This window comes from Dendrobates tinctorius, unplaced genomic scaffold, assembly GCF_039654945.1.
Source record: "Dendrobates tinctorius isolate UK_male_01 unplaced genomic scaffold, ASM3965494v1 ptg000075l, whole genome shotgun sequence".
NCBI classification, from domain to species: domain Eukaryota; kingdom Metazoa; phylum Chordata; class Amphibia; order Anura; family Dendrobatidae; genus Dendrobates; species Dendrobates tinctorius.
In genome coordinates this window covers 7,942,685-7,958,908 of record NW_027361743.1, presented here as the reverse complement: position 1 = coordinate 7,958,908, position 16,224 = coordinate 7,942,685, and the positions used below count along the sequence as shown (strand labels likewise).

The window sequence follows — 16,224 nt, the reverse complement described above, 5'->3', positions numbered from 1 at the left end:
ATTAGTGTGTCCTTTTGGCGAAGGTAGGCCATCACTTCTGCCATCACCTTGGTAAATATTCTTGGTGCCGTGGAAAGCCCGAAGGGCATGGCCGCGTATTGGAAATGACGAATCCTTCCCTCGACTTCCAATGCGACTCTTAGGTATTTCTGGAATCTGTTGTGAATAGGGAGATAAGCATCTTTTAAATCAATCCCTGCCATTACGCAATTTGGGAAAAGAAGCTTTATAGTGGATCTAATTGATTCCATTTTGAAATTATAATTTTTTATAAATGAATTTAGCTTCTTTAAATTAATAATGGTTCTAAACGTACCGTCTGGTTTAGACACCAAAAACAGGGGAGAGTAAAAGCCTCTACCCTGTTGTTCCTCAGGGACGTCAACTAAAACTTTTTTAGCTAGTAGGACTCGAATCTCGTCTTTGAGAGCCTTTTGCTGAAGTGAGGAATTAAGGCGAGTTATAACAAAGAATTCATAAGGGATCCGAAGGAATTCAATCTTTATTCCTTCCTTGATTATGTTCAAAATCCATGGGTTTAACGTAATTTGTTTCCACTTGGTAAAAAAAAATTTTAATCTACCCCCAACTGGTGGGTCTAAACTCTTAATTTTTATCTCTCCTATATGTTGGCCCTCTGAAGATGGTACCCTTCTGCTTTTCGTCTTTCGTGGCCCATCTATTCGTTCTGTCCGATTGTCTTCTTCTCCCGAATGGCCGTCTCTTAAAGGTTTTCCTATAAAACGGAATGGGAGAATCACTGAAGGCCTTTTTCCTTTCTTTTGCCTTGGCGAGAATTTCGTCTAAGGCTTTCCCAAAGAGGAACTCACCCTCGCATGGGGTTGCACTAATTTTGGATTTTGATTGTGCATCCCCTTTCCAGCTCTTTATCCACAGCGCGCGTCTGGCGTTATTCACCAGGGCTGCCGACCTCACTGCCAGTCTTAGGGTGTCCGCTGAAGCGTCTGCCATAAAGGCAGCTGCACCTCTTATCAACGGGATGGCTGCACGCAGTTTCTCCCTCGACACTCTTTGCTCAATCTGCTGGTCTAATTGATCTAGCCATACCAGCATTGATCTAGCAGTACATGTGCTGGCTATTGCGGGTTTGAATACCCCGGTGGTGGATTCCCAGGACCTTTTGAGCGAAGATTCAGCCTTTCGGTCTAATGGGTCTGCTAACAATCCTGCGTCCTCGACCGGGATCGAGGTCTGTTTGGAAGTGGAGGATATGACGGCATCCACCTTTGGTACTTTAGTCCATTTTAATAGATCTTCATCAGTGAACGGGTACTTCCGTTTTGAAGCTGATGGGAGAAAACCCCTCTGGTCGTGTTTTTCCCACTCTCTTTTGATGAGGTCCTTAATTGCCGGTATCACCGGAAATGATCTCCTCTTCTTTTCTGCCAATCCCGCAAACATAATGTCCTGCGCGGTTTGGGCTCCCTTTTCCTCTTCACACCCCATAGTATTTCTAAACGCTTTTACAAGGTTATCTACGCTGTCCAGTGGAAAACATGCGCGTCCTTCCATCTCCGAGGATGACGATGAGGACGTGGATGCGGAGCCTGAGTTTAACTCCTGTTCTTCCTCTGACTCTGAACTAACAATGACCTGTTTCTTATGACTGGACTCTGCGGGAGTGCTGGCGCGGTTGATGGCTTGTATTTCCTCCCTAATTATGGCTCGGATATCTTTGGAAGATATCGTCGACCCCTGCCTGGTCTCTTTCATGCATTGTTTGCAGAGTTTTTTGGGGTAGGAGTCAGGGAGAGGCTCTGAACACAATACGCATTCTTTATGTTTAGTTTTTTCTTTTTTCTTTGGCTGAAGTGGGAGGTCAAAGGTAAAGAGAGGGAGGAGGTTAGCTTAATAGGTAGAGTATATACTTTGCACACTCACCCAGTGAAGCTTAATACCGGGTCGGATGGCTGAGACGGTCTGGATCGGGTTTCTGCTGCCTCGCTCCTGCGGGCAGTCTCTGTCCTGGCGCTGCGGTCCCTGGTGGAGTTGCCCCCAGCTGAATCCCCTGCCGGGGTCTGCGACTCTGCGGGGGACGACATGGTTCCAACGATGCAGCGCTGTTTTATCTTTATTCTTGTCGTGCCCCCGGAAGTCGCCGTGTCACAGGGCGCATGCGCCGCGTCATCACCATCCTACCCCGGAAGTTCAACCATTACTTCCGGGGTATAGGAGCGTCGGGCGCCGGCCGGCTCCCGCGCCACCGCTACTCACACGCGCGGCTCGCGCGCTCATGGCCTCACCTCCACGCTATATCCCCACCGATGGGGGGGGGGGGATCCCCCGGATGCCGGACCGGCCCGGCCCGCTCCCTGGTAAGACCGGGCGGCCCTCCCCGGACCCGGTCATTACCACTATGCCACCAGACGAGGGGGGAGCCGTCAAACGGAATCTCCCCCGACGCTGCTTCCGGACCGCAGCCCCTGCCGTTCCCGAGGAGACCGCACAGGCGGATGCATGGCCCAGGTAAGATCCTGCAGGATCCTGCTCCATTTGGAACAGGAAACCAAAACTGAGGAGGAGAAAGGCGGACCGCCCCTTTTATCTTTCCTGTAGGGTTTCCTGTTCCAAATGGGCGGATCCGATACCTCCAGTGGGTGCTGTCGTGGCGAAGAGTAAAATAAAATTTTTCTGGCAGCTGTTTATGTGGACCCAAGTCATCGTATACTGCTTGATGATCAACAGCTTACTAAAGGAAAAGAAGCTCTGACTGAGGTAGCAGTTAGGAAGAGTGGCCTACGGGAGGACTGCCAGGTGCAAGAGGACTCGGGTTCCTGACAGTGCTACTGCTGCCATATCTTCATCCTTATCAGATGAGGAGTTTGACTTTGACAAGTATTTGGATGATATGGAGCAGGCAAAGCGTTGCCGCAAGGAAAAAGATTTCACTCCGTCTCCTATAGCAAGCAGATTGACCATATTTCAGCAAAATGTTTCACTTGCTCTCAAAGAAAAAGAAAAATTCAACCGTTCATCAAAACTGACTGTTCATGAGGCAATTCCTTTATACCTGGAAATTGTTAGAGATGTTGCCCATGTGGTTACGGCTTTGCCTCCAACCCAAGTTAGTGTAGAGAGGTTGTTCTCTGGCCTTAAAATTATTATGTCAGATTTGAGGTCATCTATGAAGGAGGATCTGATGGAGGCAATTCTATTTCTTAGTATATTTTTGTTGAAAACTGTTTTTTGCCACTTACATAGTTTATTACATAGTGATATATATATATATATATATATACACACACATACTCACTGGCCACTTTATTAGGTACACCTGTCCAACTGTGTGTTAAGACTTAATTTCTAATCAGCCAATCACATGGCGGCAACTCAGTGCATTTAGGCATGTAGACATGGTCAAGACAATCTCCTGCAGTTCAAACCGAGCATCAGTATGGGGAAGAAAGGTGATTTGAGTGCCTTTGAACGTGGCATGATTGTTGGTGCCAGAAGGGCTGGTCTGAGTATTTCAGAAACTGCTGATCTACTGGGATTTTCACGCACAACCATCTCTAGGGTTTACAGAGAATGGTCCGAAAAAGAAAAAAAATCCAGTGAGCGGCAGTTCTGTGGCCGGAAATGCCTTGTTGATGCCAGAGGTCAGAGGAGAATGGGCAGACTGGTTCGAGCTGATAGAAAGGCAACAGTGACTCAAATTGCCACCCGTTACAACCAAGGTAGGCAGAAGAGCATCTCTGAACGCACAGTGCGTCGAACTTTGAGGCAGATGGGCTACAGCAGCAGAAGACCACACTGGGTACCACTCCTCTCAGCTAAGAACAGGAAACTGAGGCTACAATTTGCACAAGCTCATCGAAATTGGACAGTAGAAGATTGGAAAAACGTTGCCTGGTCTGATGAGTCTCGATTTCTGCTGCGACATTCGGATGGTAGGGTCAGAATTTGGCGTAAACAACTTGAAAGCATGGATCCATCCTGCCTTGTATCAACGGTTCAGGCTGGTGGTGGTGGTGTCATGGTGTGGGGAATTTTTTCTTGGCACTCTTTGGGCCCCTTGGTACCAATTGAGCATCGTTGCAACGCCACAGCCTACCTGAGTATTGTTGCTGACCATGTCCATCCCTTTATGACCACAATGTACCTAACATCTGATGGCTACTTTCAGCAGGATAATGCGCCATGTCATAAAGCTCGAATCATCTCAGATTGGTTTCTTGAACATGACAATGAGTTCACTGTACTCAAATGGCCTCCTCAGTCACCAGATCTCAATCCAATAGAGCATCTTTGGGATGTGGTGGAACGGGAGATTCGCATCAGGGATGTGCAGCCGACAAATCTGCGCCAACTGTGTGATGCCATCATGTCAATATGGTCCAAAATCTCTGAGGAATGCTTCCAGCACCTTGTTGAATCTCTGCCACGAAGAATTGAGGCAGTTCTGAAGGCAAAAGGGGGTCCAACCCGTTACTAGCATGGTGTACCTAATAAAGTGGCCAGTGAGTGTATATATATATATATATATATATATATATATATATATATATATATGTAAATCGATATTACATATTTACAATTTATTACAGTTTGTGTTCTAAAGTTGTATTCCAATAAATATATATTATGTTCTATCTAAATATCTTGATTTATTGTATTGTAAAAATTATTAAATGTCTGATTTTCACATTGTACTACAATAAATTTTTCACTTATATATAAGCAATATATGTTGGAGTCGGAGTCGTGGAGTCGGTGTAAGGGAAATTGAGGAGTCGCAGGTTTGGCTTACCGACTCCACAGCCCTGGTAGCATCTTGCGGATCCGCCAATATTTTGGCGTCCGCTGACCTGACCGAACGGAGCATGTAATGTTTTTTCTCCCTCCGGATCCGCTATTCTGTGTTTTAACCCGCAATTCTGTCTGGCTGCTGGATGAAAATCTCTCTCTCTCTCTCTCCTTACCGCTCCAGCGAAATCCCCCACATCACGGCTGCTGCTCCCGTATGTCCACGGCCCCGACACAGCCGATCACGGCCCCGAGGCTCCCGCGAGATTACGGCCGCTCCCGGAGAACACTACATCACCGGTATTTTTTTTTTCATTTTTTCCCAGGCGCGGTTCCTTTAAATTTTCACCATCAGCGGATCCGTACATCCGCCGATCCTCTGCCACACGTTTCTGTCAGTCCGCCTGCGGATCCGTTTTCCGCTATTTTGACTGATTTGGACTGACAGAAAAAACTGAAATGTGAAACAGGCCTTATCTGCAGCTTCTATTATTTCCATATTACTCTTTAATTAAATAGAGACAAAGCCTGAAGTTCATGAGTAGACCAACCGGGCGAAGGACATGCATGCAGCATATATGACGGATACTTGTAGTTTCCTAAAGTGTCATTGTCAATATCATACATGGTTAAAATTGCAAGGTGCTTGTATAAAAGCCACTTTGCAATTCGTTAGTAAAAATCCTCTCCGATCTCAAAAATGGAGCCATTTTTAATTTTACTCTTCATTTCCTAGGTTACCGGCCACTTCTGCAGTCTATCAGCAGTGGCTTCTGGGCAGGAGCGCAGCACTTCTGAAGCTGGCTGATCTGTGCACAGTAATATTTAGGTCTCCAGCCGTACAATAAACCTGTCATCTGTTATTAAATACCTTGGCCTCCAATGATTATGAGATTACTCTGCTGACTCTGCCAGTCTACACAGTAATGCTGAAACGTGATCTGCGGTAAACAGCAAAGCCAAGAAGAGCTTCAGTAAACGCAGATAAAGAAATTCGCTTACGATCATCAATATTTCATTTTGGCTGATCTACCCGTAATACACGGAACTAAACATAATAACCTAACTCAAATAGGTTCCCAGTTCCAAGATAACCAAGCTTCTAAGCACATAAATGGCAAATAGTGACACTTCATTATAATCTATACAATAAATGATAATTTTTATTTCAAATGGGTAAAAATCACAAAAGTGCAACTTACTTGTTATTAAAAAAAATCCTCTCTATTCTCAAGCATGGAGAGAGATTTTTTTATTTTATTATTTACAGCTCATTGCCGAGAGACGAGGCAGGTGTTTTCGTCAAGCAGTGCAATGCTTAGAAGTTCTTTTCGTTTGTTCTGGAGCTCGTCGGATTGCTGTATTTCTCAAATGCAACTAAAGAAAAACTGCCCCAAAAGCACACAGATTGGATCAGGGGCAACCATACTAATTGTCCGAACCGTCAATCTGAAGCGTGCAGCCCTTATGGCCCTGTCACACAGCGAGATTTTGTGACGCAACAGCGATCTCACTACATGTGACACATAGCGGCAACTGCCCCCCCGCTGGATATCGCTAATCGTGCAGGAATGTCCTGGGCCATTTTATTCGTCGCCAGCGTCCCGCTGGCCAGCGCGCATCGCTGTGTTTGATCGCTGGATCGTTGCTGCGTCGCTGGAGAGATCTGCCTGTTTGACAGCTTACTAGCAATCATTTAGCGACATACCAGCGATCCCTACTAGGTCGTATCATTGTCGAGATCGCTGGTGCGTCGCTAAGTGAAACGGGACCCTTAGCAAGCAAGAAGCTGGTGCGCTCCTGACAACAAATGATGAGACAACCCCCTTTAATCCGATTTTCTAGTTACAAACGTTCCCTCCTTTTTACAAGTGAATGAGAGCAACTATCACAGCGGCAAATGACTACTAACGCCATCACGGGGCTATGAAAATCACACTATTAAGTTCTGTTACAAACACAAGAATGATTAGAAAGTGAGCAGAATTTGCTTCTAATTTTCACAAGAAAAAAAAAAAAAAAAGAAGGACTCAATACAGCTCACCTTCCGGGCCTGCTCCTCGGCTCGCTCCTTCTTAATCTTCTCCAATTCTGCCAGGAGGGCTGCGGTGTCATCATCATCGTCATCATCTGAGTCGTCTTCGTCTTCATCTTCCTAAAGAGAAAAGCCAACAAAAGAATTCAACGAACCCTCTGAGATCATCTCCATTCACGGAGGCTTCCAGGAACCATAACGTGTATCCCGTGTGCCTTCCTCTCTCCCATCCCAGAGCCTGCAGGACCCCTCTACTCCCTATAATAAATCTGCAAGGACATAAGAAATCACATCAATTGCTGATTAATCTGAAGTCACCAGGATTTCATCTCACCCCTCACTTCTATGTAATCTGATCATAAAAATTCATCTTTACGCATGTAGTTATCAAACAATACTGGAGACCCAGTAGCAGGGGGGGGGGGGCACGCCAATATTATATTCCTTCCCAGTTCCCAACTAAGCAATTTTTAATATCTCCAAGTTTTCTTTTCTTCCCTTCGTCTAAGACATCCTTTTTTTTTTTTTTTTCTTTCTTTTTCCATCAACATGGCCATATTGGGATTTATTTGAGGGACGAGATGCAGTTTTGAACGACAACATTTAATTTACTGAAAAATGTACTGAAAAACTGGACGTAAATTCCAAGGGGGAGGGTGAAATGGTTAAAAAAAAACAACAAAAAAAACCAACAATATATTGCGGGACACAATGGCTCTACTCAAATGCAGCCATGCAGGAGAACAGCAAATAAATGGTTAATGTATGTCCCTTTTGTGCTGCAAGTGTATACTCTTATATGCTTGGTAAAGCAAGATTCGCATTTTTTTTTACTGCAATGGCACATAGCTAGGGTAAGTCACTGCACTCAGATCTGTGAGCGTCCATTACAATGAATGAGGGCGTTGTGGTTTCCTGCATAGTGTGTCGCCTGCAACATTGTTGTATGAGGAAAATTATAGTGACAAATGGGGGGGGTCCTGGACCCTCGTTCATCGCTTAATAGCAATCACTTATCATTTTCACATATGGCTGATGAAGACCCCCTCAGAGGCTGTTGATAAAAATCTGTCAATAATTATAGTGGTACCCCGGAGTGGTATTACACTTTGTACACGTGGGTGCCGGGTGCTGGACCCCCACTGTTCTGATATTTGTGTCTCATCTTAAGGATAGATCCTATCCCACATAAACAAATATTCCTCACATTAACATCACTGGTTTCCTACAGAGGTAAGTCTTGCACAATTAGTGCAGGATTTCCAATGTTGGGTTCCACACAACAACTCTTTCAGCCGTAGGGAAAGAAGGGGTAAGGTTTCTCCTTGTGGAGAGTGGCATGCCAGTATTAGACTTAAACGCATGGCGTGATCCTCTGGGCAATTAAATGTGCAAGTCATGTCTTCAGAGAGGAAGAGGACTAGAACTTCCTTCTCTCTGAAGAGACGCCATAGGGACACAATGAGGTCCGGTAATGGCACCAGAAATCCACGATTTTTCCTTGATCAGTCAATGACTAAAAGTAAAAACTGGAAAACAGACATACATACATCAGTCAGCGGATCATCGGCGTCTAGATTGGCTGCTGGGATCTGATCTAGACGAGGTTTCTTGGATACAGATGACGTGTGCTCTAAAATAGAAAAAAAAGGGACACGATTAAAATACATGATAGAAACAATGAAGAATTATAAAATTATTAAAGGGATCGTCCCACAAATAAATGTTACATTTCTCGGTTATCTCAGGTGCTTGTTATGGCGCCTCCTGCTGTTGAGATCACTCTCAGAACGTCCACCCGACGTGTCCAGTGCTGGTGGTCGCACATGCGCAGTAGATCCATCCTATCACAATCATCCTCTTGTACCCATAGAAGTAGTTCTGCAGGCAGCCAATAGCTATCAGAGAACTGGAAGTGACGTCATTGCACCAGCACTGGCTACTTGAGGTGGACAATCATGAAGAAAATCAAAAGAACAGCAGGGGGCGCCACAAGTGTATAGCGTCAATATCACAACAGTAATAATCAGAAGTGATTCCACTTGTTTTATCACTGGGACAATCCCTTTCATTTTAACCCATGTATGCACATTACAGGTTTTCTCTTCCTTCTAAATTTCTAAAGTTTTAAATATTTGTCTGATTCAGTTATTGAATAAACTTGCCTCTTTTTTTTTTAAGCGACATATGGGACTCATTTTTATTATTTTTTTTTTTAATTTTTAAACATATTACAAAATTAATGTTTTGGTTTTTTTTCTCAGTTTACAAAATCTCTGTTTGCAGTCAGTGAATCAAGACCCCCCTTTACTAAACCCCAGTGGATGAAAACCTTAGTCAAGTGTTGGTCACACAGGTGCACGGTGCGTTGCAAAACAGAAATCTGGATGTATTGCCAGGAGCCCCGCACCATTACATGACCATACCGTAAACTATACAATGCCACCAAGCGGAGATCCTGAAAAATGTGAAAATTACACAACGCATGGTTTCAACATGAGGATCGTTTAAAACTAATGAGCTTTATTTTTTATTTGTACTCGCTACCGTTTATAGTGGTGCAAATACTGCACACCTCACCAGCAATCATGAGGCATGTAGATGCACAAGTGTCTGACATCCCGCTCAAGAGGAACCTGGTCTAGACGATTAGTGATGGAGACTGTGCCCCCTGTAGTCCCCCATAAGGCCCATTGCTCAGTGACGCAGGATCACAATGGTCTATTAGGAAGTTATGACTTGTCCTAAAAGGTTATTCCCAACATTGAATGGTATCACCTTCCTATAAAGGCATCGATGGATAAGTTTCCTATCAGAATGGAGCGTTGGCCTCACATACCGCAGCACTGCTCCATTCATTCCTTGCGGCCGCAGCACCGCTCCATTCATTCCTTGCGGCCGCAGCACCGCTCCATTCATTCCTTGCGGCCGCAGCACCGCTCCATTCATTCCTTGCGGCCGCAGCACCGCTCCATTCATTCCTTGCGGCCGCAGCACCGCTCCATTCATTCCTTGCGACCGCAGCACCGCTCCATTCATTCCTTGCGACCGCAGCACCGCTCCATTCATTCCTACTAGTATTGCTTAACGTGGTGGAGCACTTGGCTTTCACTGGCAGTCCCATAGCGCTTGAGTGGAGTGCCGACTTGAGTCACTGTCATCGTTTTTAGGACAGAGCCCTGTTGTTTGAGTCACTAAGTTATCCCCCTATCCTGCAGGCAGGTAATAACTTTCAATGTTGGGAATAACCCTTTATACTTGAGGGGAAAAAAAAAAAAAAAAAATTATCCATATAAAGAGCTCTACCTCTGGGCGGTCTGTCTCTACTCTTCTCTCTCACAACAACGCGTTCCCTTTCTTCCAGTTCCCTCCTGAAGTCACGGCTTCTCACCTCCTCGGGGGCATCCTGGGTGGTCTGTCTACGAACACAGGCAGCATTACAGATAAACACTGTTGTCCAATGCCAATAATTGTCTCTCTGGATCTCACTTGATCACATATTTAGCCCCTCAGGTGGACGTACAAAGTCATCCAAAGTGTAGTGTAGTTACAGAATACGGACGGAACGGTGCAGGACGGAGCTGTGACTGCACAATCAGCAGCCAGTGTTAGCTGGAATACACAGCCAATAACCCGCCTGCTGTAGTTATAATTACCTGTTTAAAGGGGTTATTCACTACTGAACACCGATAAAGAATAACCTCAGGTTTGCCATAAATATAAAGTCCAGAAAACAAAAGCGAAACTTTATTTAAATTACATCATGCGTGGTGTACAACAAAATATGTGGAAATATGGGTCATTTCCCATCCCCCTTCACGTGTATATATAACATAAAACATGATAGATTATAAACAGTGGGTACAGAAAGTATTCAGACCCCATTAAATTTGTCACTCTGTTTCATTGCAGCCATTTTTCAAAAAAGTTTATTTTTTTCTCAGTAATGTACACTCTTCACCCCATCTTGGCTGAAAAAAAACAAATGTAGAAATTTTTGCAAATTTATTAAAAAAGAAAAACTGAAATATCACACGGTCATAAGTATTCAGACCCTTTGCTCAGTATTGAGTAGAAGCACCTTTTAGCTAGCACAGCCATGAGTCTTTTTGGGAATGATGCAACAAGTTTTTCACACCTGGTTTTGGGGATCCTCTGCCATTCTTCCCTGCAGATCCTCTCCAGTTCTGTCAGGTTGGATGGTGAACGTTGGTGGACAGCCATTTTCAGGTCTCTCCAGAGATGCTCAATTGGGTTTAGGTCAGGGCTCTGGCTGGGCCAGTCAAGAACGGTCACAGAGTTGTTCTGAAGCCACTCCTTTGTTATTTTAGCTGTGTGCTTAGGGTCATTGTCTTGCTGGAAGGTGAACCTTCGGCAGAGCACTCTGAAAGAGGTTTTCATTCAGGATATCTCTGTACTTGGCCGCATTCACGTTTCCTTCAATTGCAGCCAGTCGTCCTGTCCCTGCAGCAGAAAAACACCCCCATAGCATGATGCTGCCACCACCCTGTTTAACTGTTGGGATTGTATTGGGCAGGTGATGAGCAGTGCCTGGTTTTCTCCACACATATCGCTTAGAATTATCACCAAAAAGTTCTATCTTTATCTCATCAGACCAAAGAATCTTATTTCTCATAGTCTGCGAGTGCAGTGATAGTTGACTTTGTGGAACTTTCTCCCATCTCCCTACTGCATCTGTGGAGCTCAGCCACAGTGATCTTGGGGTTCTTCTTTACCTTTCTCACCAAGGCTCTTCTCCCACGACTGCTCAGTTTGCCTGGACGGCCAGGTCTAGGAAGACTTCCGGTGGTCCCAAACATCTTCCATTTAAGGATTATGGAGGCCACTGTGCTCTTAGGAACCTGGAGCACTAAATAAATTCTTTTGTAACCTTGGCCAGATCTATGCCTTGCCACAATTCTGTCTCTGAGCTCCTTGGCCAGTTCCTTTGACCTCATGATACTCAATCTCATTTGGTCTGACATGCACTGTGAGCTGTGAGGTCTAATATAGACAGGTGTGCGCCTTTACAAATCAAGTCCTATCAGTTTAATTAAACACAGCCGGACTCCAATGAAGGAGTAGAACCATCTCAAGGAGGATCACAAGGAAATGGACAGCAAGTGACTTAAATATAAGTGTCTGAGCAAAGGGTCTGAATACTTATAACCATGTGATATTTCAGTTTGTTTTTTAATAAATTTGCAAAAATTTCTACATTTCTGGTTTTTTTTAAGTCAAGATGGGGTGCGGAGTGTACATTAATGAGAAAAAAATGAACTTCTTCAAATTTACAAAATGGCTGCAATGAAACAAAGAGTGAAAAATTTAAAGGGGTCTGAATACTCTCCGTACCCACTGTATAGCTGGTAACATCCTATCTATATCCATACAGAATAAGTAAAGAGTGACTAAACATTTCTACTGTGTTTACATAATTAATTTTCCTTGTAATTACAAGCAGATCGGTGTGGTTTTCGGGTCCTGAGACCCCCACTGATCACTCAAACACCCCCCTTCCCCTCCCAAGAGGAGAACAGCTCAGCAAACTGGAGCTCCTGGCTGAGTGCACACATAGTGGGGTAGGGAGTCAACAGAAAGCTATGAAGCTTGCACTTTCTGTTTTGTCCCTACCCCGCTATGTGCACGCTCAGGCAGGAGCTCCAGTTTTTCGAACTGTGTACCTTTTGAGAAGGGGAGGGAGCATTGGAAATATTAGTGGGTGTCGCAGGACTTGGACCCCTTATTGGCCGCTTGTAATTGTAAGGGCACTTAAACATGGAAAAACAAACATATAAATGGTCATCTACTCTTTAGCGTATTTTGGATCTATAGCAAAAAAAAAAAAAAATGAATGTTTTTTTTGAAACAGGCACTAATTACTTTCACTGACAGCCAGCAGGGATCTGGAACGTCATAATGAATCATTTTGTTTGCATAATGCCAGAATATACCCCGATATACATAGTGCAGTACCTGTATTTGATCTTTGTGTGTGACGGAAGGTCTCGGCTGGAATACTGTTTGGACAGCTGACTAAGATCTCCTTCCCCTTTTCCTCTGCCTCCTCTGGCCGGCTCAAACGTTGGCCTGGCTGCGGTCGTCATCCTCTAAGTGGCTATTTCATAAAAAGAAGAAAGGTGCGGCCATTATGACATGGGCACTTACAGGGCCCAAGACACAAACATAATGTCTAACAACCCATAATTAACAGTAGGAAATCCAACATCTGGGATCCCCATCACTCCATAGAGCCATGTAAAGGAAAGGGGCACAGCGTTCTGAGCAGCACCGCTCTGTTTATAGAAATCTGCGGGAATCTGTCAGTTTGAGACGCCACTAAGATTATCATCATACTTTCACTATCAACATTCACGTTACAACATCCACTTCGCTGCAGTGATGACATCATGTACATCCTTGTAACCACTGTAGCCAATCACTGACCTGAGCGGCGTGGTGTCATTCGTACAGGCATCAGCGATGGTCAGTGGAGACCAATGATTGGATGCAGCGGTCACATGAATGTGCATGAGGTCACTGCTGCAGGAAATCATACAGTGGCAGGAACTCTTTGCACTGCAGTGCATTGAGTAGGTGTTCCTTAAAGGGGTTGTCCAGGCTTAGGGCTCAAACCTGAAGTCACTATGTGACGGCAGACTTGTGAATCCTCACAGTGCGCACAGTCAGGATTCTGGTCATGTGACCACAAGTAATTCATCTGCATACTTGTTGCCACAATCCGAGTAGACATGTCTGGCATCAATCATACCTAACAGGCCGGACATTCAGCGTTTCCCACTCGCACACCACCTCCTCACCGCGCCCCCTATCCGTCGGAGTCCCGCAAGGTTCAGTCCTAGAACCCCTACTCTTCTCCGTTTACACCTTCGGCCTCGGACAGCTCATAGAATCTCATGGCTTTCAGTATCACCTCTATGCTGAAGACACACAGATCTACATCTCTAGACCAGATATCACCTCCCTACTAACCAGAATCCCACAATGTCTGTCTGCTATTTCATCCTTCTTCTCCGCTAGATTTCTAAAACTTAATATGGACAAAGCAGAATTAATCATACTTCCCCCATCTCACGTGACCCCCCCCCACAACGGACCTATCCATTAAACGGCTGCCCTCTCTCTCCAGTCCCACAAGCTCGCTGCCTCGGGGTAATCCTTGACACTGTCCTCTCTTTCAATCCACATATCCAATCCCTTTCCACTTCCTGCTGACTTCAACTCAAAAATATTTTGCGGATCCGTACTTTCCTCAACCAAGAAACTGCAAAAACCCTAGTCCACGCCCTAATCATCTCCCGCCTTGACTACTGCAACCTCCTGCTCTGTGGACTCCCCTCTAACACTCTTGCACCCCTCCAATCTATTCTAAACTCTGCTGCCCGACTAATCCACCTGTCCCCCCGCTATTCCACAGCCTCTCACCTCTGTCAATCCCTGCACTGGCTCCACATTACCCAAAGACTCCAGTTCAAAACCCTAACCATGACATACAAAGCCATCCACAACCTGAGTCGTCCGTACATCTGTGACCTCGTCTCCCGGTACTTACCTGCACGCAACCTCCGATCCTCACAAGATCTCCTTCTGTACTCCCCTCTTATATCCTCATCCCACAATCGCATACAAGGTTTCTCCCGCGCATCCCCCCTACTCTGGAACTCTCTACCACAACATATCAGACTCTCGCCTACCATGGAAACCTTCAAAAAGAACTTGAAGACCTACCTCTTCCGACAAGCCTACAACCTGCAGTAACCACCGATCCACCAAACTGTCAGCTCTACCCTCGCCTACTGTATCCTCACCCACCCCTTGTAGATTGTGAGCCCTCGCGGGCAGGGTCCTCTCTCGTCCTGTACCTGTCGTGACTTGTATAGTTTAAGATTACTGTACCTGTATGTATGTATTATGTATACCCCCTCACATGTAATATGGCGCTATAATAAATATTAATCAATTCACTTGTATTGAGCGAGACCCCACACGTTTTGTCGGCACGTGACCCCATGTATGCAAATCACATGCATTGAATCATACGCCCACCTGCTCAAGGCACAACAACGGAGAATCCGGACAGCGAGCACCATGCACTCTGTCAGGATGCACAAATCTGCAGTCACAGATCTGCAGACTGGAACCCCAAAACTGGACAACCCCTTTAACTTATCATACAGGGGTGGGTCACCATTTATAATCACATTATGAATGGGTCCAGAGTGTTGCAAAGCAGTAAACAAATAAAATAACCCCTTTAAAGGTTACAAGGTGTAGGCAGGAGTCAGGCAGGAAGTAGCTAACTGCTTAGCTCTCCATAGACTATAGTGTAATTCCTACATCTATGTCTGGGGGGAGGAGGGTGTACTTACTTACTGCCACTAGGGGTTATTATAGAGCACCCTCACTGAAATGGCTCACTCCAGAGACCAGACACTACCAAGAGGGGAAGGTATCACCCACCTCTGCAGCCTAATGTCTATACAGAAGCCAAAGATGTCAGCACATGTTCCTTGTGGACACGGCAGGAGCTAACTGCACCGAGTGCAGCTGGCACACAGACACGACACATCCGCTGTACACTTACCCCGCAGGCTCCCGTCCCTCCAGCTCGGACACTGCGCCGATAAAAAAAAACAAACCGGAATCAGACTGGTGACGTCATACAAAGCGACGCAGAAGAGTCTCTCCTAACATATCCGGCGCCGGGAGAAACGTCACAGGAAACTGTGACGCCGCCATCTTTGATAGGGGCATTTCTCCCTTAGCGTACAAGAACAACAAAAAAAAAAAATATATATATATATATATATATATTCCATACAAATATAGTGTGATTGTAACTGGAAATGAATAAAATGATTACAGGCTGGTGTTTACCTAATTATTTCTGATTGTGGCTTCTAACCATAGATCCTGCAGTCCTGCTCCACCCTTCATTCATTGCAATGGCTCAAACACACAAACTTGCCATCTTTTTAAAAGGAACATAAGGGAGATTCTGGAAAGTGGAGGGTAAAGTTGAGTAGGAGCAAAATATTGGGTCCACGGCTGCTCCACCCATTGGTATAAGACGTTCCCCACTACCACATTTGAGTCCTAGGCCTCATCGTTGCCTGGATTTTGACTACTTTTGTGTTTTGCACTTTTTTTTAGTTTGCCCCTAATTTATTATTCTGTTTGTGCCTTGTTATAGTCTATTATAATTGTGCTCGCCTGTTTTTCTTTGTTTTCTGCTTTGTGGGCGAAGGTCAGCGATTCCAGATGTTTTCGGAGGATTTACGCAACTTCTCTCCAGTCGCCCATGGTGTCATTTTGAGTAGACCAGAATTTTGGTGGAATTTTTGTGCCAAAAGTATAAAAAAATAAACAGCATAAGACAGGAAGAAAGGCAATTTTTGACT

The 16,224-nt window shown here is 45.0% G+C and overlaps 1 protein-coding gene across 1 annotated transcript in view; it reads right to left on the bottom strand.

The window, feature by feature from the left end:
• The window catches only part of CWC15 (CWC15 spliceosome associated protein homolog), a 46,904-nt gene extending 31,368 nt beyond the window's left edge, over positions 1-15,536 (bottom strand). The window contains exons 1-5 of the mRNA XM_073582966.1: positions 15,408-15,536; positions 12,779-12,920; positions 10,109-10,221; positions 8,353-8,435; positions 6,812-6,922 (exon numbers count right to left, since the gene is read on the bottom strand). Of these exons, the coding sequence (XP_073439067.1) occupies positions 6,812-6,922; positions 8,353-8,435; positions 10,109-10,221; positions 12,779-12,909 (438 nt within the window). The 5' untranslated portion in view covers positions 12,910-12,920; positions 15,408-15,536. The remainder of the gene's footprint in view (positions 1-6,811; positions 6,923-8,352; positions 8,436-10,108; positions 10,222-12,778; positions 12,921-15,407) is intronic.
• Positions 15,537-16,224: the final 688 nt, after the last annotated feature.